Below are 25,901 nucleotides of genomic sequence, written 5' to 3'. Positions count from 1 at the left end.
TAAGAGATGAAACTCTGCATAAACACCCAAGCAGAGGGAGCAAATAGCTCCTGGCAATGAATACGCTGCTGTGAAAATGATGATAGTTACCATCGGGTCCGGACAGTGCAGGGAGAGACAGGGTCGGAAAAAGATGACCCACGCGTATCGCCGCGGATTGTGGCTTCCTCAGGGGTGCTACATCACTTCCGGAATGGCCGTGAGGAGGGAAAGCCGGGTGAGCGCATGCGTGCTATTGGCTGGTATCTGTGGAACCACCAATAAATGCTGTCAAACATGTTTAAGTAACTGAGATACTATCTCAGTATACAAATCTCTGAGTAAAGTGAAGTGGTAAATGGGCAAATAAACGACAAATGCACTATGCAAATATCGTCTGAGAGGCCACGGTGTATGGCATATGAAACTTGAAAGATAAACCAATAAATGGTGATATATAATAAATTGATGTGTAAAATGTGCATACAAGTGAGAAAATACATATGCAGAGTGAAATGCTTAAATGAGAAATAAATAGATGGCCACCGCGCTAAGGGGGGAGGAGGGTCCAGCGGGGGTGTCCCAACGGGTAACCGCCACCACGCTATTGCGTGAGGCGGACCGGAGGGGCAATCCGGCGGAGCCCCTCACCCCCGCACCACAGCACGGGCAGCAAGGTCAGAATACAGCCAAAGCCTGGTAAAATAATTACATGTTAAGCAAAGGTACTTAGTCCACCAGTTCATGAAAAACAGTGTAAAATCACACGACCCACACACACAACCACACGACCATGGGCCCTTGTACAGTCATAAACATGCACACTGCCGCGGCAGAACAATACAGAGAGGAACATATATAAATGCATATAGGTATAGGCATACAGACAATGTATATAAACAGTATACATGTAAGCAGTATATACATATTGTTGGGGTCTAAAAACCAGACCCACACCAAAACAGAGGCTGAAAGGGGACCTGACCCAAAGAGGTGATGTCCGGGAACCATCAGGCTTTCTTAAAGGCGTATATATTCAAAATTGCGAAGACTAGGATGGGCAAATGCGGAAAGTAGGTAAGGTAAGACACCAGGTAAAGCCATAAATACATATCGTGTAGGGATGCAGCAAGACATAAGCACACCTAAAGATAATATACACAAAACATGTGTGAGACACAAAGTCAGAGCATCGGAGCTATGTGGTGAACAACTGTAAAAGATGACAGGGAATATTTCAGCTACGAAAGATGGGAATACCAGGAGTGTACCTGGGGAGTGGATCTAAAACCAAAGAGTGGATACTGTGTAGTGATACGAGAAGTGTGAACTTAGCAACATTAAGGTACGTGAGGAGTGAATCGGGAAGGAGTGAAAAGTGGGAACATGAACGTGAAAAATTGACAAGGAAGAAAAGGGAAGGTGAAAGGGAAAGGGACAAAAAAGGAGGACAGAAAAAGGGAAAACAGGAAGGACAAAGAAAGACAGAAGATAGGACAAGAAAGAAAAGAAGGGAAACAGTGAATATGTCAAACAACGAAAAAAAAGAAAAAATGGGTGAATAAAAAGGATGTTATGGGATCACAATAAAGTAGGGGTGATCCAGGGTGCATGCAAAGGTGCTGACAGTGTGAGAATGGGAGGGTAAAGAAAGTGAACGAGTGGTGTGAAAGCAAAGTATAAAAGGGTATGGTTGACATAACATATCTTCATTGATGCCCTGTGGCGTCTGTGATGACAGATCGAAGATCCATTTGGCTTCCGAACGTAGTAGAGCCGGTGTGATATCACCACCCCGTATGTTGGATTGAATTTTTTCCAATCCGATAATTCTTATACATATTGAGTTGCCCCGATGTACGTTACGGAAATGTTTTGCCACCGTTGACAGTTTTTTTTCCATCCCTGAAGTCCTGTTCTGCATTATGTATAGTAGAAATATGGTTTTTTTTTTGGACCCTTTTTCGTAACTCCTGTGTGGTTTGACCCACATATATCTTTGAGCATGGACAAATCAGGCCGTATATGACGTTCCGAGTATGGCAGTTGGTAAAGGTCTGGAGTGGAATATTTTTCGAATTGCCAGGATTTAAAAAATGATCACCTCTCAGAATTAGGGGGCAAACAGTGCAGTCTCCACACGGGTAAGAGCCAAGTAGTCTCTGGCCAGAGCCCAGCATCTGGTCTGGTCTCTGAAAGTGACTCCTGGTCAGGGAGTCACGTAGATTTCTTGCTCGGCGGGCGATCATCCTGGGTTGTGGAGGTATATGGATCGCCAATCTTGGGTCGCTCTTAAGGATACCCCAATTTTTGTGCAACAACCTGTATACGTCCCACCATTGCTTATGAAATGCCGTAATGAGGAAAGGCTTCCCATCCGAGGATTTCTGTCTTGGGATGAAAGTATCACTTCTGGTGCAATCCTTAGCACGCCTATAGGCCTTGGAAATAACCTTCTTTGGGTAGGCACAGTCGCGGAATCTCTGTGTCAGGTCCCTTGAGTGGTGGTCAAATTCTCCTTGTGTACTGCAGTTTTTCTTGACACGTAAAAACTGTCCGATTTGAATGCCACCCTTAAGATGGCGTGGATGGAAGCTCGAATAATAGAGCAAACTATTTGTCGCTGTTTCCTTCCTATATAGGGTCATCTCAATGTGCCCCTGTTGAATGGAGATCTGTAGGTCCAGAAAGTTGACTTCTGTACGTTAGAAAACTGGTGTTAATTGTATTTGCTATGTGTTGGTATTCAATGTGTCAATGAAGTCCACGCAGGACTCAAAGGAGCCTCTGAAGAACAGAAGCACGTCGTCGATGTATCGGAACCAACCTACGACTTGTCGCTGGAATGCCTCCAATGGGTACACGCTGGTCTCCTCCCACCAACCTAAAAATAGGTTGGTGTAGGAAGGAGCACAGCGTGCACCCATTGCAGTACCCAAAACTTGTCTGTAATAGGTCCTGTCAAATACAAAATAGTTGTGCTTAAGAACAAAGCCCAGGTTGGTGGGAGGAGACCAGCATGTACCCACTGGAGGCCTTCCAGCGACACGTCGTAGGTTGGACCCCAACAATATGTATATACTGCTTACATGTATACTGTTTATATACATTGTCTGTATGCCTATACCTATATGCATTTATATATGTTCCTCTCTGTATTGTTCTTCCGCGGCAGTGTGCATGTTTATGACTGTACAAGGGCCCGTGGTCGTGTGGTTGTGTGTGTGGGTCGTGTGATTTTACACTGTTTTTCATGAACTGGTGGACTAAGTACCTTTGCTTAACATGTAATTATTTTACCAGGCTTTGGCTGTATTCTGACCTTGCTGCCCGTGCTGTGGTGCGGGGGTGAGGGGCTCCACCGGATTGCCCCTCCAGTCCGGCTTACGTAATAGCGTGGTGGCGGTTACCCGTTGGGACACCCCCGCTGGACCCTCCTCCCCCCCTAGCGTGGCGGCCATCTATTTATTTCTCATTTAAGCATTTCACTCTGCATATGTATTTTCTCACTTGTATGCACATTTTACACATCAATTTATTATATATATATATATTTTATTTTTTATTTATTTATTTTTTTTTATCACCATTTATTGGTTTATCTTTCAAGTTTCATATGCCATACACCGTGGCCTCTCAGACGATATTTGCATAGTGCATGTGTCGTTTATTTGCCCATTTACCACTTCTGTATATATGAGCACTATCAGCACTTTACTCAGAGATTTGTATACTGAGATAGTATCTCAGTTGCTTAAACATGTTTGACAGCAGTTATTGGTGGTTCCACAGATACCAGCCAATAGCACGCATGCGCTCACCGGGCTTTCCCTCCTCACGGCCATTCCGGAAGTGATGACACACCACTTCCGGTCACATGCATGGGCGCCGCCATCTTGGATTCCCAGCATCACACAGCTGCAGGCCAGCGTACACTCGTTTACTGAGGTATTTATAGGCATACACCACACTTGTTGGGCACCCCTGAGGAAGCCGCAATCCGCGGCGATACGCATGGGTCATCTTTTTCCGACACTGTCTCTCCCTGCACTGTCCGGACCCGATGGTAACTATCATCATTTTCACAGCAGCGTATTCATTGCCAGGAGCTATTTGCTCCCTCTGCTTGGGTGTTTATGCGGAGTTTCATCTCTTATGCATGTTAGGGGTGAAGATTATTCCTGGACATTCATTAACAGGCTCTTATCTTGTGCCGATTACTTACTTACTTACTTACCAGCTGCTTTTTGTGTAGTATTCACATTATCCATTGCACTTGCATGGGTTCCTGACAGTGCCTTAAGTAGGGTCGCCTTGGGGTGACAGTTTGTTGGTATTATCAGGTGCCACTGTGCCCCCTCTGTCCATATTTGTGTGGGCTGTATCCCCCTCCCCTTTTTGATGTTTTTAATCATTTGTGTCCGACCTGTGTGTCGCTTTTGTATATATTGTTTCATTTGTTAATAAAGATTACTCCTTTTGGCTATTACACACATGTTTTTGTGTATTTTCTAATAAATTGCAAAAGTGGACACCATCCCCTCTCTCTTGCAGGTCTTTGTGGCTCCTATTTTCAAGACCCCCCCCCCCGCCGCCTGCCACTGGGAAGCCCTCAAGGCCTATCTCCTTGATTAAGCGGGTTAAGAGAATAACTGCCCAGCAAGAATCAGATTTAGCCGCCCTCAAATCCTCATTAGAAGCCTATTTCATTCTACAACCCTAAGATGAAAATAGGGCTTGGCTGCAGACTGGAAGGCAGTACCTACACTGTCTATATGATAAACAAAAGGGGCGCTCATTTTTTGCACAACAGATGTATTTCGAGCTGGGCAACCAATCTAGTGTGTTATTGGCACACCTAATACACAAAAACAATTTCTCCCCGGCAATTCTGAAAACACGGTCACCAGAGGGTAACGTGCATGTTAACAGTAGAGAAATCCACTTCTTACCAGACCCTTTATAGCTCCAACATAAAACGCCCCAGGACATTGATCCATACCTATCTGACTTTAATTTTCCAACCCTTACTTCCTCACAATGTGATAGTTTAGATGGCCCAATCACTCTCGAGGAGCTACAGGAGGATCTAAAGGTAAGGTGGCTGGCCCGGACGGAACCTTCTCCCCCTCCTTGCTACAATTCTTGCAGATGGCATACACCAATAACTCCCTTCCTCCTTCATTCTATGATACTACTATAAGCTCCTTGCCAATGTTCTGGCGTACTGCCTGAATTCCGTTATTTCAGGTCTGATTCACAAGGACCAGTCAGGCTTTATTCCAGGGTGTAACACCTCAGATAATCTGATAATAATCAGGTAGGTGAGGCGAGGGGCCTTTCCTGATGTCAGTACTAGCCAAATTTGAACTAGAGTCAGCCTTCATCAAAGGGGTCTCGCTGCTGTATGGGGCACGGCCTGAGCTCCTCCTACTTCCCCCTACAACGCGGCACCTGCCCCTTATGGCCCCTTTTGTTTGTCCTGGTCATTGATCCACTGGCCCTATCCAGTTCAAGTTTCAGAGACAGAAGACCTCTCTTTACTCATTTACTTTATATGGGGGTCCTCATGTTACAGGCGCCCCAAAGTTCTAGCAGGAATGGCGATGCCCATCTCTCAGGCCAATTAAAATACCTAAGGGAATGGCTGACTCCACCTACACCCTACATGCCTAGAATCCTACCTAACAACCTATGTAGGCTTACACTCCCTCTAGTAGATTCTGCAGGGTAACCCCTCCTACAGGGGCAGACAGCTACCTACACACATGACGGCCATGAGGGTGTGGCGAGCACCGAGGGTGGTGGCCCCAGCCGCTGGAATTATAGCCGGTAATCCACTATGGGAAAACCCTACAGTATCCCACCTAGCCCAACTACAGGAAACCCAAATCTGGAGGACAGTGGGTGTGCATACCTTAAGTGATGTGTATGAAGATGATGTCCTTTTGTCCTCTGAACAACTTAGGGAAAGACATGATATACCTTGTAGCCGTTTCTATAGCTATCTGCAACTACAATACGCCCGCACATCACAACTTTCTGAAACCTGTCTCCCCATTTTAGATTATCTTTTCATTGGTGCCGTCCAGTCACAGGGCCCAGAGGGACTGGTCTCCATGATCTACTCCTACCCAATACGCGCTAAGGCAACCTGCTTCCTGCAATTGTTATGTGAAGGGAACTGGAGTAGTAAGTGGAGTAAGTTCAGATGGACTATCCCAAAGGTGTCCTGGGTCCTAATAGGTGGGGAATTACCTGATATAGGCTAGATGGTATGCCTATTGTGGTGATGGCTGCACACTGTCCTGAAACCTTGATAGTAATGTCCGGTGGGGCTTCATGAAATTCTTGAAACAAAAATCGGCACCACTTCCACCAGACAGAATAATTTATTTAATACAAGAGTACAGACAGTACTGATTTTTTTTTCTCTTGTATAGCCATAATTGGAAAAAACTGAAGCAAAAATAAGAGTACAAGGCTAGATTCAACATTTTTGAAGAAGACAGGGAATAAAATAAAGATGGTGAATAGGTTATATGAAAATTAAAATTGACATATATTTTCCAGAGTTTCATTGAGGCCATAGGGGCATAATCTTTGAAACTTATATATCTGAAAAGACACCCTAACTTTTAGGGTTTGAAACCAGTTTCTGGTGTTAACTGGAAGTTGTTCCACTGGGCACATCTTTCCCATGTTTTACAGTAAGATGTTTAGAAATGCTCTGTTGTAAATAACCTATTTTCGTATTGTGTCAGTGTTTATGAGTGATTGCATTGTGCCGCCAATGTATTGAAGGCAGCATTGACATTCAAGTAGGAATATAACAAAAGTAGATACACAATTCATGGTGCCTTGCAATGAGAAGACTTCATTGGTGAAATTGCTTTTAAGGGAGTTTACACCTTAACCCCTTAAGGACGCAGCCTGTTTGCAGGTTAAGGCTCGCAACTTTTTTTTGAAATTTGACCTGCGTCTCTTTATATGGTTATAACTTTTGAACACTGTTACTTATCAAAGCGATTCTGATATTGTTTTTTCCCCACATGTTGTACTTCATTTTAGTGGTAAATTTTGGCTGATACGTTTTGCGTTTATTTACAAAAAAAAGAAAAAAATGATGAATTTTTAGAAAAATTTGCCATTTTCGAAATTCAAAACCACCGCGTTTTCAGGCAGATAGATTTAACACCTAAATAACTTGCAGAATAACATTTCCCATTTGTCTACTTTACATTTTCATAATTTTTGAAATGTTTGGATAATTTATTTTGACGTCACGCGGCCTACAAATCGAATAGCGATTTTCCGTATTTTCGGAATTGACTATTTTGGGGATAAATACTGTTTGAAATCAAATTTTACATATTTAGCAACAAAACCACCTATATAACCAACCCATTTTCAAATCTGCACCCCTCAAACTATCAGAAACAGCATTTACAAAGATTGTTAACCCCTTGAGATCTTCATAGTAATTGAATCAAAATGGCGGTGAAATTTAGAATGGTCAAATTTTGTCGGTTATACGTTCATCTAGCCCTAAAATTTACACATTTCCAAAAGATAAAAAGAGAAAACTCACCATAAAATTTGTTCTACAATTTCTCCTGAGTGCAGCGACCCCCCACATGTGGACATTACTTGTGTTATGGGGGCACAGCAAGGCGCAGAAGGGAAGGAGCACCCTGCAGCTGCCAGGATTTTAGTTTTCTGGTTGCCCCCTTTTGAAGGCTATAACATTTTCGCTTTTCCGTTATTTGGGCCATGTGACAGCATTTTTTTTGCGGGACGAGATGCTTTTTCCAGTGTTACCATTTTGGGGTTGGTATCACCTATTGTTGAAAATTTTGGAACTTTTTTTTGAGGTCATGAGTAGAAAAGCATCAATTCTGTACTGGATTTTTTACTTTTTTTTTTTTTTGTGTTCACCGTATAGCCTAATAATCCTGTTATCTTTATTCTATGGGTCGATACGATTACGGGGATACCAGACATGAATATTTTTTCTTATGTTTTACTAAATTTGCCAAATAAAACCCTAATGTGGGGAAAAATCTATCATTTTTGCATCGCCGGCTTCCAAGTGGCATAACATTGTTACGTTTTTGGCTACAGAGCTGGTTGATGGCTTGTTTTTTGCGGGACATGTTGTTCTTTGCAACAATATCATTCTGGAGTACATATGTTTTGTTGATCACTTTTTATTGCATTTTTAGTGGGATATAATAGGTAAAAATCATAATTTTTGGCGGGTTTTTAACGTTTTTTTTTTACGGCGTTCATCATATGGGTTCAATAGTTATTTAGTTTTATTCTACGGATTGTTACGGACGCGGTGATACTATATATGTGGGGTTTGTGTTATGATTTAGACTTTTTTGAGTGTTATATGTCTCTTTATATGTTTTGGGGCTTATGGGCATTTTTAGTGATTTCTAAAGTAATTTTTTATTGAAAAACATTTTTTTTTACATTTTTTTACATGATCCACCATGGGATATGAACAAGCAATCATCTGATTGCTTGTTCTTGATAATACTCTGCAATACTAATGTATTGCAGGGTATTATCAGTGCCAGCCTATGCAGATGCATAGGCTGACACTTTGCCTTTAAGATGACGTCACAGACGCCATCTTAAAGGTAAACCCTCCAGGCTTCTCTGGGGTCCCGATCGGACCCCAGAGGTGCCAAAACAGCAATCGGCCCCCCCGAAAACGGTGCGGGGGGGCCGATTGTGATGTAAAGACCCCCAGAAGGCATGTTAAATGCCGCGGTCGCGTTGACCGCGGCATTTAACGGGTTAAACACCCGCGATCGGAGCCCACTCCGACCGCGGGTGTTAGCCGGGGATGTCAACGGTAGATTACCGTTGAAATCCCGCGGCTAACGATGCCGGTTCGGCTGCTATACAGCGCTGAACCGGCATCGTCTCTGCGCAGTAGCTGTACTGCGCTGAGCGCTATTCGCGGGACTCAGCGCAGTACAGCTACGGCGCAGAGCGCTAAGGGGTTAAAGGATATTCAAACAACATAGACATTGTATGGATTGTCATTTGTATATTCCCGATGGTTTAGAACAGGAGGGCAACAGATGGGTGCAGAGTTTCCATTGGTTGGGGGCTAAAATAGATTTTAGGTTGGTACTGCATTGGAAAGTGAGGTTGGGTTTGCATGAAAGATCAGAGAGATATGGGTCAGCCCTAAATATATTCCAACGGAAAGTCACAATTTTCTTAATGTGAGAGTGTGCAGCATTGAAGCCGGTGATAACTTTAAAGTTTCTGTGGTTATCTTCTCTTTTTGTCTGAGAAGTAGTGACAGGTTTGTTTGGATGGATTAAGAACTGCTTGAGAGACAGTTCTGGCCCGTTCAAAAGCTCTTGAAATTAAAGGACCTGGGTACTTCTTGGCTTCAAATCATTTTTTAAGGAATGAGGATTGTTGTTGGAAATCTTCTTCTCTAGAACAGTTTTTTCTGACTCTTTGAAACTGGTTGAAGGGAGTATTACTTAGCCACAGTCGGCAGTGTGCACTCTGAAACTGAATGTAGCTGTTGGCGTCTACAGTTTGGAAGTGAGTTCTGGTGAGGATATGTGAGATGTCATTAAAAAGAGAGATGTCTGGAATTTGTGACTCAAATTCACTGTGCCACGATTCATTAAGCTTGTGCGCCCAATATCATGAATGTGTCGCTTCCCTGCTCAGGTCCGACAGAGTTCACCATATTTTTAGTGTTGCATGTTAGGGCTAGGCGTATGACACAATTTGAAAGTTAAACCCCGCGCTCAGTCCGAATCAGTCAGATCGTTTGACGTTAAGCGCCCTAAATCGTGTTGCATTGAAGCCAGCCAGCGTTGCATGCAACACAATCGCAGTGCACACACTTATTAAATACCTATGCAAGTCGTTTACACATTAAAGATAGAGCACAGTCCGAAAAAAGTGCGTCGCAAAGCGGTGCAAAGCCTAAGTAAATGTGCCCCATTGGGGCAGATTTACTGACCCGGTCCACTCGCTATCCAGCGGCGCATTCTCTGTGGTGGATTCGGGTCCGGCCGGGATTCACTAAGGTAGTTCCTCCGACATCCACCAGGTGGCGCTGCTGCGCTGAAGTCCGCCGAGGCCTGCCGGAATGCACTGAAGTTCACCGGCCTATACCTGGTGAAAGTAAACGCGGGTCCCGCAACACTTTTTTTTTTTAAAATGCTGCGGTTTTTCCGAATCCGACGGGTTTTCGTTCGGCCACCCCCCCCGATTTCCTTTGCGTGCATGCCAGCGCCGATGCGCCACAATCCGATTGCGTGCGCCAAAATCCCGGGGCAATACAGGGAAAATTGGCGCAAATCGGAAATATTCGGGTAACAGGTCAGGAAAACGCGAATCAGGCCCTTAGTAAATGACCCCCATTGTGTCAAAACATGCGTTTAAGGCTATGTTGACTCACGCGTTAGCATTGTGTTGAATTGTGTTGCATTAATTTTGTAAATGCAATGTTGACACTAATGTAATTAAATGCATGCAAAAACCGCCACGTATGAATGCTCTCTGACATGTCCCTTTTTCAGAGGTACCATCAATTCTGTCCAGGCCTGTTTCATGAGTTGAAAAGCCTTTTATTTGTTCATTGTCATAAAAATGTAATTTATTTTTACTTTTGTCAGATTCAAGTTATTTTTGTGACCAGTGTGGGTTTTTCTGTCATTAAATGAGGGGTACCAACAGTATATTATATGTCCACCTGACAAGGTGCATGTTCTATGTATTCTCCTCATGAGGCATATATATATTATATATGTTTCCTCAAAAGGTACATGTTATATATATTTCCTCCTTACAAGGTACTTGTTATATATGTGTCTTCTTCACCAGGTTCATAATATATGTTTCCTCAAAAGGTCAAAATGTACATGTATAGATACATATGTATTTATATTATATATATCCTCCTCACAGTACATGTTATATGTGTCCTCCTTACAAGGTACATTTTGTCTATGTGTTCTTCTCACAGGGTACATAGGTGTTCTCCTCATGAGGTACATATTATATATGTCCTCCTCACCACATACATGCTATAAAATGTTTCTTCACAAGGTACATGGTATCACATGTTGTATATGTGTCCTCCTCACTAGGTACATATTATATACATATTTTTACCACATAATGTACGCTATATATATATATGTGTGTGTGTATATATATATATATGCTTCCTCATAAGGTACATGTTATTTACGTTTCCTCATGAGGTACGTTTTATATTTTATATATGTCCACTTCACAACGTACATGCTATAAAATGTTTCTTCACAAGGTATATGTTATTTATGTTTCCTCATGAGGTACATGTTGTATATGTGTCCTCCTCACTGGGTACATATTATATATATATTTTTACCACATAATGTACATGATATATAGATGCTTCCTCACAAGGTACATGTTGTCTCCTCCATGTGCACACGCCGTGCTTATGTCTGTGTGGTCCCAGGTCGAGCACACAGTCTCCTGCCGGGAGGTGATGCCTTGGAGGGGATGCTCCTGCCTGTTTGTCATGTATGCTGTGGCTGCAGATTACACGGCTCTTCCCTCCCCCTGGTCAGCCACCCACCTCACCCCCTGAGACCTCTATGTGTGTGACGTCATGTGTGCTCCTTTCAGTTGCCATAGCTACTCCCTTCCCCAAACCCCTCTGCCTGTCTCCTCTGGTAGCTTCCACAATGGTACAGGCAGCAGCATCACGCCGCACAATGCTGTCCGGGCAGTGAGGGAAGGTGATTCAGCAGCAGCAGCAGCCGCCATCCTGCCCGCAGCTCCTGCCAGTCTCCTCTGTCTATGCCCCACCAGTCACCTGCTCGTCTGGAATGTGCGGTAAGAAGGACACATAGGAGAGTGCAGCACCCGGATCCTGGCAGTGTGGGCACGGAATGGTGAGTAACTCCCTGGGGTGATGGGTGGGGTGATGATGGGGGTGATGACTGTCATCCTATATGTACATGGCCGGGAGATGGAGGCACACACAGCATCTCATTGCTGCTCCTGCTACAATTCAGCCCATAAAATGGCCTAATAGCCAGGCTGTCCAGGAGCCATCACTGCCTCTCCATCATCTACCTGGGCTCTTATATTATCCATGTGCCATACATGCCAGAATATTCCTCCCTAAAATGGCTGCATTGTTATGGTAGGACCTCATGACAGGCAAGAAATGGAATAATATGGTATCTCTGCTGGAGCTGCTGCATTGCTTCACTATCATCTGCAATCTCTTCTGTATTCACCCCCGGATTAAAGGCAATGCCTTGTAAAAGACTAGAAAACATGGAAAAGATGACACCATTCAATAAATGACACTTTGATGGCACAATGCACAAGGCCAGAGCCTCATAATAAATATGATGCTCCCATTGTGCGCTGTGCTGCAGGCCTCATTCCAGCATTTACTAGGTTAATTAGAAGACTGTGGTGGCTGCAGCATAGTGGCAGGATGTCTCTCCTTAGCCCTGTGCCAGGGATGCAGCAGAAATACCAGCAGTCCGTGCTGTGCCATATATATATATATACGCTTATTTATTTCTGATATGGTAAATATTACATGTGTAAATGTTATATTTATGGTACAGATCATAAATATCTTACCGTTGGGACATGATTTTTCTGAATACTGAACTGTATACCAGCATAATCACATGTGTGCACTCCTGGCCATTGGGGTTAAAAGTGTGCTGGCACAATGCTGCTCTAGGATAAAAGGAGGTAAGATTTGGGCAATCTGCTTGTTGTCAGCTTGCGTCTAGGGCTCTGCAGTGCTAATGAACTACCCTGTCCCTCATACAGGAGGCATTCATTATGCTAATGTTACTTGCAAGGCACATTTGTAGGTTTTTGTTATGCTGTTTCACGAAGGCAGACGAATTTTGTGACTAGCCGTCATTGCTTCCCTTCCCCCATTAGAATGCTAATCTATAGAGCCCCCAGCGGAAATGACAGCTGTCAAATTGTAATGGGTGATGGTGCTCTTGTTTCTCTACTGGTACTAGCATTCTGCAAAATGTGGTCCATATGCGAGTCTACAAACAAGCAGACTGTATGGGTGTACACACTAGGGTGAGCTGTTCCATGCCTTCCCTTTGTTGCATTTTGTTGACAGGGAAGGCACCAGGGATTTTTGTAGATGGGACTATCTTTTCTCTTGGCATATTTTACAATTAGGGAACATTTATGAGTACTGTTCAAAACACTTCTACTTAATCCTCTTGTTGAAGGAATTGTATAGGAAATGTTGAATAACAAAGACGACCATATTTTCAAGGGGGGAACTTTTGATTTTGGCAACCTTTATTTTTTATTGACTTCCATTTTACACTTTCCAAATTTTAAAGTAGTAACACATTCTTAAGTCTTATGCTTCTGCATACTGATGGATTCATGGACAATATAAACATGGGGATATATAGATATGAGGATGAGTATTATGCACATTATAGTTCCATACAAGCGCTCATCATCAAACTTTGGTTGTTTCGAATTTACTGAGATGGAAACTGTATGGTCTTAAACGGTTTGTCCAGTCAAATAAAATTTGCAGTCAGTTATTGGTTAAGTGAGGATGTGTGTGAAAAGGAAACAGGAAGCAGAAAGCACCAGGAACCTCAGGGAATTTAAGAACAGGAGCCAAAATTGATTGTCCCCTTGATTGCCCCCTTTGTTCTCTTTCAAAATCATATCCACTCTTATCGATAGAGCTGATATTTTGCCTGTATCAGATCAGTCCCATTCAAAAAGGATAAGTCCAGATACCAGAGGACCAGATATGTTTTGAAATGTATAGTACATGTAACATATTATCTCCATGTTGATATCAAGACTCGTCACATGACTATATTTCCTTTGCAAATAAATACATATTTTTGTATTTGACATTGATGGCAAGGACACTTGACTAATGGCCATTTTTTTGCAATATTGAACATATCTCTAAAAAATTACATTGTAGAATTATTTTAAAGGAAATACCACAAATATAACAAAAATCAATTAAACATGATGAGGGGTCATTTATTATGACCTTTCAAACCAAAAACGGGCATTGTTTTTTCCTTTTCTGTGCCTCATGCGCTTGAATTAATGAAGTATAGGTGCCTCAATATGGGTTTTTTCCGACACTCTCATCTTGTTCTATTTTTAGGTGCAAAATTTTGTCGATGCTTGTGAATCCAACAGTTTGTGGCACAAAAAGAGAGCAGCTAAAAGCTGGTCCAGGATGTTCAAAACCTTTTAGTCCATGTACCAATTCATGAATTCCTTGCACCACAAACTTACATCCCACTGAAAATTGTAGGACGGTTCCTGCGCCACCCTGTGCCAAAAATAATAAATGCCCCTCAATGTCCATATGTCCTTCTTTACCATTGACAACCCTATGGTTGTCCCTATGGATGTGGGCAGATTGGTAACTGGGCCACAATTTGTGAATTTGGCACATTTTGTAAAGCACTGACTGATGGTTTAGAGAAAGTAAGAGGTTGGGCTTATTATTATCTAATATGATAATAGCATTGTCATTCAATGTATAGATTAGTGAGATATTCAGTATCTATTTTCTGGTATTTAGTATATTACATTGGTATGTAGTAACATAGATGAATTTTCTCTGTTCAGCCCTTCATTTTAGGATGATGTTGCATTCTTCCAGGGATATGCCATCATTGTTAGTCATTGTTATAAATCCCATTCAGTCGTATGTATTTTTCTGTCCTTCATCAATATTGCTTTGCCCTGTTCTAGGTGGATCTTTTTATTCTCAAATCACCTTCATGGTGAGTATAAGGAGGTTTTTTTTGTTGGTGCAGGGGTCAAGTGAAAGAAGTGACCTGAATTATTTCCAATAATATAGCATTATGGGAAGCATCAAGGTGTAGGGCTGAAAGAAATTCTCCATGCTATGCTGATGCTGGTGTCTGCAGTGCTGCAAAGGCTCACAAAAATTGCTTAGAGCAAACCCTCATCTGTAAAACTAACAGGAATACATTCAGCAGTGGCACTTCCAGCTCCTGTTTTCAGCCCTCCCCAGTTTGCTGAATTTTGTTGAACTATATGTTTTATATGCTTTTTATACAGTCACATATTACATTGAACCATCTATAGTTAGATTGTGGTCAAACAGGGAATTTTTTTTTAACTTTCATGAATCTAAGGTAATTTGGGCCTAAACATGTACATACAACTTAATTTGCTTCCATATTTCCTCATATTCTTTTAGTCGCTTATCCCTTCTGCACTATCCGGAGCTTCTGTACACATTAGATAGTTTGTTAGTTTTAGACAACTTATGTCATATGTATAAGAAATAACAAAGTCTCCACATCTCAGGTGTTATTTCCTAGATTACACATGGTATTGTTATCTAGATATGTGTATAGAACTTCCATGAGATCCTACCCCCACTGTAAAGAGACATGCATAAAATAGGAAACATCAGTGTATTATCCGTACTCCAGAGTGTAAACTGCAATACAAAAAAATGCTATTTCCTAAAATATGATGTAGTTTGCAAACATACTTTTTTTTACTTCAGATTGGCTGAAGGCACAAGACTTTAGTTTTAACAACTTTTTTTAATAGGTGAAGGAGAAAAGGGCACAGAAAAGCTCAAACTAGAGGCAGTAACAGAAAAGTGAATTTAACACAGTAAAAAAAAAGCTAAAAATAAATTTGACAAAAAAGCAAACAGAATAAAAAGAAGAAACAAGAACAAAGAGAACTAACTATGGTAAATGACCCTCAATGTCTGACAGAGGTTTTAAAATCTAAATTGATTCTTCTGCATACTATGTCACCCATATAGATCTAAACTATACAGGAACCCTTCAGCAATATGCCTACTATAAAATTGTCTGTGCACACTCGCCTGGTTTTGGAAGTTCCTATAACTTAAATCTATAGGGAAAACACTCTCACTTGCGATTACAGAAAATAGATTAATCTTCCAAAATGTTCCCTATAGATTAATTAGATTCCTAGACGCTATTGCTCAAAAGAAATTTCAGTTCTGCGCTTGCTTCACTGAAAACTAGGCACCATTGTGCCTAGTGTAAAAAGAACTCGCAACTTTTTTCATTAATCTTATAGGAACAACCTTTACGCTTAGCCTGATGAAATCTTTATTTTACCTCTATATAGCTGCAATTTCCCCATATCCATGTGACCACTATCAGACTTACTAATGGTCTAACAGTCTGTTTCTGGCAGAAAATAACTACTGTACATGATGTTGTCACATACTGCTCATCCCTAGTCCCAAATTGTATCTAAAGAGCAGAAACCATACCTTTAGCACAGTGTTCTGTGCCAAAGGCATAATGGGATTTGTGTTAAAGAAGAAGATGTATGAGAAGAAGAGGGATAAAGAGAAACTGAGATCAAGATAATGTCTGACTGTACAAACTTAGGTACTTACCATCTGCTATGACCTCGTCAGGGATTTTTAATTTAAAATGATTTGGGAGTTCTGATACAAAAAAGGATGATGATATAAATAAATCAATATAACAAAACTCAATGTCATTAGTCACAAACTGGAGCTTAAATAGTTTGATTTTATGATTCTCAAAATTTTATGGCCTTTTATGCAGAGTTATCACCAAGATGGCCACCACTGGAAACTACAAGTCCCATGATCCTTTAGTCCCAGGCAGCGTCCATATTCTGTCCTGTGTCTTCTTCACGTGGAGAAAATCAACGGACTCTTCATTAACTGTAATTCTTCATTACAGTGTGTGTCCACAGCATTTTTCTGCTAAGAGGAGCAAAGTTGTAAATAACAACTAATTACATGATAGCTTATAGTTTCTGGAATACCCCTTTACCTTTCCTTGGCCATAGTAATAATTGTGTGTTCAGGCAGTAAATTACATTGTCCTATTTATGGCCAGGACCATATGGTACACACAACAGTATAGTTGCAATGTAAAGAGAACCTTTCATCAGCAATTGGCCTAATACACCACTACAAGTATATTGTCAGGCAGTTTAACACCTTCTAATTTTTTTTCTTTCATGGTCCAGAATGGTGGCATTAGCCAGAAAATCAACTTTGAAGTGAGATGTAAATCGGTTGTATAAAGTCAAAGGGTGTATACGTATAGTTGTATTGCCACCTTCTAAATTTTGCAAATGGGACTGAAGTGAGTAGTCTCCTGGCTAATACCGTTTCTGAATTCTTCAATATGAAACCTGTATAAAATAGGTACAATATTGCAAAAGAATCTAATCTACAAAATGTAAAATTTGTGGTGGAAACACTAATGTATAGTATAGTGAAAAACCTTTTTGCCCTCGAAAGAAACTTCTCAAATTTTAATCTCCTAGTGATCCTAAGATGATAAAGATAACTTTTAACCAGTTACTTTTCTATTTTACTCTTTTGCTGCTTTTTCTTCTATCCCAGCATTAGCTAGCTCAGTGTTAAGGCTATATTCACACAACTGCAGGGAGTTGTATATATGATGTATGCGGCCGTACATATGTCCCTAATAGGCTGGCAATGGGTGCACGGAGATATATGGTCCCGCACACCAGACATGTCCTATCTTTCCCTGTGTTACGGCGCCGTGCGCCATGCATCACTGTGGAGGGGGGCACCATTCCTCCTCTCCATCGTGGCGAAAGTATGCTGGCGGGCATATGTGGATGTGGACTACTTACACATATTCATGTGCCTCTCACAGGGTAACTCCACATACATGGACTATGGGCTCCTCTACTATACAGAACAATTTTGTGGTTACACATGTATGTACTATACAGGGAGAGCTGCATTATTCCATATTTTGTTTCTCCCTCCTGCAGAGACTTTTTGCTGGGAATTGTTGACAGGGAATGAAGTGGAGGGGTTGTCCAGCAGAGTGCTGGATTGAGATGACAGCCCAGCAGAAACTATACAGTGTAGTGTACATGTAAATACAGGGTGCAGGGACCCTGTGTGTACACTGTCTCACAATACTTACTAGTTCACACCACGGCCTGACATCCCACTGCAAACCCCACAGAAGTCAGTTCATCCATTCAGCTCAAGGACATTCAGTGATGTCACTGAATTCACATGAAAAGACAGGAACAGGAAGACGAGTCTGTACTACATAATTGTCCACTGATTTAGGCTATATTCACATGAATGTGTACCCACCGTACAGTAGTAGTGGCGCCTGGGAGATATGGGCGATGCCATAGAGATAGGACATGTCTTATCTTTTCCCTGGTTACGGAAACAATACAGTGCCGCACATGCTGCTCCGTACAGCTCCTTGCCCCCATTGCTGGCCTATTGGGGGGCGTATATATGACGTATATATGTCGGCCGTATATACGTCCCACAACGGCTGTGTGAATGAAGCTTTAGACATGGAAAATTTAGTTTGTTAAGCAGATAAGCCCGTTCACATGTAATTTGTCCACTGGAGGGGGAGATAACATACTTGGCTAACCTCCTAACCTCCATTAGAGGAGATGTACTTTCATGTGTGGGAATCCAACCAGAGAGGAAGACCTGCACGACCGTAGTCAGGACAGAGTTTATGGTCGTATCCAGGGACAACCAAAACACACAGCTTCAGGACTGTAAGAGAGAGGTTAAAATTATGTCTTTTAAATGCTATATTTTTGTTAATGACATCAAATTACAGGATATGTTATTTTGACCTCCTAAATCTTTTTAAGAATTTTACCTTTGTGAGAATACCTTATAATATATATTTTTTGTTAAAGTAGTAAAACATAATAAAATCTGTGCGTTTTGGTGTCTCTTTAATCTTAACCTACCCCAACAGGAGAGAGTTACATTTTGATCATTATATTATTTTTACCCCAGAAATGAGGCTATTGCGAAATACAACTCTTACCTCAAAAAGCAAGACCTCATATGCCTAAGTCATATCAAAATAAAAAATGTTATTTCCTTTGTAATTGATCATGAGAATTGGGGAAAAAGTGCTGTTTTCTCAGAGCCTAAACATGCCTCATCCTCAAGGTGTTAACATTTTTCTATCTATCTAATATTATATGTAACACAGGTAAAAAAGTAAATAACGTATTAAAAGGTGATGTATGTATTTGGTCCTATAAATACGTTTTATTTTAGTATAGAATCAGCTGCCATCATCCAGGAATCCACTTATTTGTTGTGGTATGTTTATTTAGTCATTCAACAAGACCTGTGATCCTGTCTATTTGGATAGCAGCAGCTCTCTTGGAATCTAGGCTACGGACAGTCTGACCTATTTCCAGAAGCACTTGTAGTACATGAATGAATTCCAATGCATCCTTACTTCCCATATTAGCCATAGATTCTTGAAGCCTGTCTGTGACTTAACAGATTACCCAGGACCATATGGACTTTTCTGTGTTCCATTCTTGCAACTAGAAATGTCTGGAAGTTTCTGGTTTCAGGTATACACATATACACACAGTAACATAACCTGCATATAGATTTAAAGTGTAAGTAAACTCTGCAATATACTTTAAAGAAATATGTCTTTTATCCCTTCTTGATGCTTTTAGCAGTTTACCTATATTATCAAGCAAAATATTCTCTATGTATGAAAACATTAAAGTTTTAGCCTATTCTCCTTATTTGCAGGTTAACCAAAGAGTAATATGGTTGTTTTGGGTGATTAGTGTTTTCTGTAAGGTCAATGGTCCTGCAGAGAGTTGCTAAATAATATGTCTCAGTAATATTTCAGGTTAAAGGAGTGTTCCAGTAATAAGCTTAATTCATATTTAAATGGTCATTAAAATACAAGTTAATATGTAATTAGTTCTTTTTTTAATTTTTGTCCCCCTTATCAGAAAAAATGCTGTGGTCATACACTTCAAAGTCCGTTCATTTTGTCCCTGTGCAAGAGACACAGGATAGAGGATGGCCGCTGGTCACATGTCCACGTCACATGTTCTGTACCTGCCTGGGCAGATCATGTGATCATCATTATGTTTGACTGTAGTTGGTTGGCTGCAGTGCATCCAGTATGGCCAGTGTTGTGGTGAGACCCATCTCACTGAGTATGGTATCAAAGCAAGACAGTCTGATCATCACTGGGAGCAGAGCATGAGAGGGAGGAGCTGTTACTGAGAACTGAGGGATCATGGGAGATGTATTATCATGTGGAAGCCATCTTGGAGAGAATTCCGCCTACTTTAGAAAGCCCATAAAATGTTATGGATCATGAAAGCACACCATTTAAGCTCCATTTTGTGATTAACGACACTGTGTTTGGTTGTATTCATTTATTTATAGCATCATGGGATTTCCTATCCGATATTCATATTTCCGGAATACCCCATTAAGCATGGCATTGTCATGCACATTGGATTCCATAATGTGATGACCATTGTGGTACAGTACATTCTTGTAAACCTTTCCACGTAATATCTTTAATGTCCCTCACAAATCTACTTATATTAAAACCCCTCTGTCTCTTCACCCTGCCAGTGTCGTCTCCTTTGTGGTCGATTACAAAGTTCTTTCATACCTATTTCCCCTAACATTGGTAAATTACTGGACTTGCTTTTTTTAAAAATAAAAAACAGTAAAGTTAGCTTCATGCATGGTCATCATTGTATATGTATAATACAAAAATACAAAATACAAAAATAGTAGCAATGAAAACGTCAGCTTATTTCACAAAAAATGACACCTCACACAGTTCCGTGCACCAACAGTAATACAATGTTAACGCATGCATTCACATAATGGGGAGAATTTGCTAATATGTTGCAGGCTCGGACAGTGTGTAGCTCAACAACACTAGTCTTTTGCTGCGAATGATTCATCACTGTGATGATGAATATGTCACAGTTTAAGGCTGTTGAGTTCTACTTTTAGCTGGTGTAAACTGTGCGCCACAGAAGGCACCCTTCTTATTATTTTGGCACATATACTATTTCCTGCTCGTCAATGCCCACTTTTTCTGAAGACCACAGCCTTTCTTGAAGCCACACCCCTTTGTTGGGGTTGGAAAAGTGCCAAAAATTGGCCATGATAAATGTTTTTTGGGCATTCATCCCCCAAAAATCTGATGTAGGTAATAATTGAATAATGTTTTCCCCTTTTGAGCCTTATTTATGAGGTGATTATTTCTTGAACCACATATCTTTATCTATCTATTTGGGGCCATAAAGAATAAGCTTCATCATGGACAAGGGCTTGTTTTGATTCACAATGGGTTTTTATTCCAGTTGTGTCTGTGTTATTGGGTTACAGTGGCATGCACAATCACTAATTACAACAATTATAGGGATATATGGTTGGAGGCCAATGTATTTTTTATAAACAAGGTATTAGACACTTCTGTTTACTCATACTGAGGGGTACCATCACTTTGCTTTCTCTTGAGTTTTCTTAAGCCCCTTAGGCTGTGTTCATATTTGTTTTTGGCTTGCTTTTTTATTTCATAACATGAAGATTTACAGCACCTGAAGACAGAGGTATAACCTAAAGCTGCTGCGCCCATTGAAAAATCTGTATCAGTCCCCTAAACTTTATTATAATACTGGTCTCTTTGTATAGAAAAGAGCTCTTATGATTCCTCTAGGGGTGCGTTCACACATTTCAGTTAAAACTTGATTTTGAAGGGGGGATACTGGTCATTAAGAAACTGTACTGTACCTAAAACCTCATCAGAACTTAATGAGTGTGAATGCACACTAAGCCTGCTGGACTTTTGTGTAACCCTCTGCTTCACCTCCAGTTACACAAATGGATTTTACTGACTAAAATGGAGTTTCATTGGATTTTCATTATGGTGTTTGCCATTTACTAGACAAAATAGATCAGTATCCTGCAGTATTTTTTTCCAACATTTTGCCATAATACACATGAAACCACTTTAAAGAGAAGATATCTGGTTCCCTTGCTTGTTTATTTTAGTAAGTACTTACATTTTTATTATATAGTAGCTGGTATTTTGTTATGTTAGAGTAGCTTATTATGGGGGTGTTACCTGTTGAGGGACTCTCCAGCAAAGTCTTATTCTGACCATCCAGGGCTGACAATGTCAGACCCCAAATTGGTAACACCTACTTGGATAAAAATCAATAGGTTATAACAAAAGAAGTGTACAACATAGAGTTATAAGAAAAGATTATCCAGAATTATTACATGAATCAGCAAATTTACATAAAAATTCAAGTATCTTCTTGCTTCGTATTTAAAAAAACACAGAGCATTTATTTTCCTATTTATTTCCTTCTCTGCACAACCAGCAATTATCAAGAATGTATTAGCCACAAGATGCTGCAGTCGTTTTGTTTTGTTTATTGCTTGGATGGGGTTTCAACTGGATTCAAAGCTGCATTGCCACTGAGTACATTAGATTTAGAGAAGGGTAATGTATCTTCTTAAAAAAAATTGATTGATTGATTGATATTACACAAATATTGTAGTCATGATCCAGCATGCTATATATAGGCCAAATTGTTTTATGCAGAAGCATGTGCGCTTCTAATGCTCTCAAGTCATTGAAGACCATAGAACAATCTATGAAGCATTCATGAAAAGCATTATATCAGACACAAGTCTCCTGCAGCCACAATTAAATGGGTTGTGCAAAGAAAGAAAGTGCCAACCTTATAATCTCAAATAATTATTTTTCTTCAATTTGAATTTTAAAAAATGTATTTATTCAAAGATATAGCATTTGCTATCACTAGAGGACATGTAAGTGCAAAAAAAAAAAACTTGCTGTACATCCACGTGATCAAAGTGGATTGTGCAGGCATGACTTGTAGTAAAATGCCATGTGCACAACATTTTGGGGCTTGTAGTGAACAATCTCTCTAGAGTTATCACCTGTTCTTCATTGGGATGCCTTCCACAATCCCTGCAGAGTAGAATAGTTGGAAGAAGAAACCAATAATTGCCAACTGTTCAAATTTTACCAGTTCTACCAATTATGACTTGTTCTGGTCCAATAACATGCAAGATTCATTGAAAAGTTGACATGGTTACTCTTCAGGCGGTCCCCTAGGTGAGAATTAAAAGTACTGATTTTACGCCCACCCAAAAAAAAAAATAAAAATATATATATATATATACACAACCAATTCCAAAATGTAATAGCACTCCAATTCTAAGATGGTGAAAATTTTGGTAAAGTTTATTCCCAAGTTGGAGTTGTATATCTATATGAGTTCTTTATCTGGACTCCGAGGAAGGAAAACAATATGAGAAATATGTATTGTGGGGCAGCCATTTAAATCATAGACTCGTGACTATATCTCGTGAAGATAACCCCCGTCAATATGATCTACAAAATGAAAAAGCACTCCAGTTCTAAGATGGTGAAAATTGGGGTAAAGTTTATTACCAAGTTGTATATCTATATGAGTTCTTTATCTGGACTCCGGGTTTTTTTTTGCCCTAAACCAGCCCCTCTGTCACCTTAAATGGGTTTTACCATTTCAGCAAATAAATGTTATTGTTTGTATAATGAATAGTCATACAATTTTCCAATATACTTTCTGTATCGATTCCTCATGGTTTTCTAGATCTCTGCTTGCTGTCATTCTATAGAAAGCTTAATTGTTTATTTCCAATGGACAGAAATTTGTCCATGGACACAGGTGCGCAGCTCGTTATAACACACAGCTGTGCTTACTATCTTTGGTACTAATGAGCCCTGCACCTGTGTGACCATGGTCAGATTTCTGTCCACTGGATGTAAACCATGAATCTTTCTATAGAAGGACAGCAAGCAGAGATCTAGAAAACAATAAAGAATTGATACAGAAAGTGTAATGGAAAATTGTATAACTTTCCTCATATAAACAACATCATTAATTTGCTGAAAGGGGAACACCCCTATAATATCTGCTGCTATGGAACTTCTTTTTGTATATATGTTACTTTAACCCCATAGCGCAATAAGACGTACCCTTACATCTTGCTGACGGGCTGAGCCCTCTTCATACTCACCGGGCATTTGCTTCATAATGAAGCAAACGCCTATCGCTAACACCCGCGATCGCGTGGGCGCCGCCATCTTGGCTCCGATCGTCACTCCCTGTGACGTCACCGGGGAGCGGCGATCCGTTGTCATGACAGCCTCGGATCACACAAAGATCCGAGGCTGTCATGATCGAGGCTATCTATTACAATGTGCGATCTGCACATTGTAATAGATGGTATGCAAAATACTCATATACTGCCATACTGTAGTATGGCAGTGTATGGTAGGATCAATCAGACAACCTAGGGTTAAAGTACCCTAGGGAGTCTGAAAAATAGTAAAAAAAAAAAATAAAAAAAGTAAAAAAAAAAAATTATATTAAAAAAACATAAAAATTCTAATCACCCCCCTTTCCCTAGAACTGATATAAATATAAATAATTAGGTACATTAGGTATCGCCGTGTCCGAAAATGCCCGATCTATCAAAATATAATAACCGTTTTTCACTGCGTTTTACCCCGTAGTGGAAAATAGCGTCCGAAGTCGCAAATTGCATTTTTTAGCCATTTTGAAAAATAGAAAAAATTCTATAAAAAGTGATCAAAAGGTTGCACAGTCCCAAAAATAAAAGCGTTGAAAACGTCATCAGAAGTCGCCAAAAATGACACCACCCACAGCTCCGTACACTAAAGTATGAAAAAGTTATTAGCGCAAGAACACTGTAAAATGAAGAATTTTTTTTCTGTACAGGAAGTTTTAATTTTTGTAAATGTATGAAAACATTATAAAACCTATACAAATTTGGTATCCCTAGGGCGCACAGTGAAAACTGTAAAAACCAAGCCCACAAGAAATGGCGCAAATGTGTTTTTTCATCATTTTCACTGGATTTAGAATTTTTTTCCCGCTTCCCAGTACACGGCATGGAATATTTAATACCATCACTACGAAGTGCAATTTGTTACGCAGAAAATAAGACATCACACAGCTCTGTACATGGAAAAATAAAAAAGTTATAGATTTTTGAAGGTGGGGAGTGAAAAATAAAAATGCAAAAACGAAAAAGGGCCTGGTCCTTAAGGGGTTAATGTTACTGTTATTATATCTGGTTGATTGAATTAGCTGAGATCCTCTATTATTATTATTATTGATGAAGAGATTATACCATTTAGAATTTTCATGAGCTTCCCTTTTTTGTGAGTTATTAAAATCATTTGGTCGGAATGGCCTCCACTTTGCCTGTCTTGTTACATTACAGTGAATAGGTGTTTTGTTCATGTGATATTGATGTAAGATGACTGACTCTAATATACTGAACTTTTAATAAAGTCATACTTGGTGCACCTGGGTCCCAAGTTTGCCCTTGATGTCTCAGGTTATTTGTAAGGAGGGGATGCACATGATAAATACAGCAGGCATTACAGTCAATAACCTCATATTATACGAAAAATTAGGTAATTACCTTGTCACAGGAGATGCCTCCATCTTATTGCCATTAAATGACAGTTTTTGTTGTTCTGAATTCATGCTCAAATAAAACTGAATGCCTATACCCACTGTGATTATTCTTCTGATTACCTTATTAGCTCTCTGGACTGATGGGCAACAGGCCTCTTTGTACTAGAAAATGCTGCTAACAGGCCACAGGTGGGGAGTATTAGCCTATCTTCATACTACCATTCAGGTTTTCATATTGTGCCTCCATTGCCAGTGTTAAAGGAAACCTGCCACCAGCCAAATTACTATTAAAAAAAATTACACCAAAATTACCTTATATGACCAGTTGCCTGTGTGCTGTTCATGTCTTTTTAAAGGGCCAACACTATCTCCAGCTATCTCCAGAAAAATTAACTCATATGCACGGTCAGGTGGGTGGGCCTAGACTGGAACACACAGCCTGGATCCACCCAGCCTGTAGTAAAGATCCAAGCATAATAGTATGCATTGCTCAGGAATGGGGCTAGAGA

The 25,901-nt window shown here is 40.4% G+C and overlaps 1 protein-coding gene across 5 annotated transcripts in view; it reads left to right on the top strand.

Annotated features, from left to right (window-relative positions):
- Positions 1-11,606: 11,606 nt before the first annotated feature.
- Positions 11,607-25,901, top strand: part of MAPK10 (mitogen-activated protein kinase 10) — a 144,090-nt gene continuing 129,795 nt past the window's right edge. For 2 of the 5 annotated variants that reach the window (XM_072116141.1, XM_072116160.1), the window contains exon 1: positions 11,613-11,921. Coding sequence is in view for 3 of the 5 variants with exons in the window: in XM_072116160.1 (XP_071972261.1) it covers positions 11,919-11,921 (3 nt within the window). In the remaining 2 variants the exon portion in view is untranslated. Of the gene's footprint in view, positions 11,922-25,901 lie in introns of all 5 variants that reach the window. The other 3 variants (XM_072116133.1, XM_072116124.1, XM_072116151.1) reach the window with 3 other exon arrangements.

The sequence above is a fragment of the Engystomops pustulosus genome, chromosome 1 (assembly GCF_040894005.1).
Source record: "Engystomops pustulosus chromosome 1, aEngPut4.maternal, whole genome shotgun sequence".
Lineage (NCBI taxonomy): Eukaryota > Metazoa > Chordata > Amphibia > Anura > Leptodactylidae > Engystomops > Engystomops pustulosus.
This window is presented reverse-complemented; position numbering and strand designations above follow the sequence as displayed.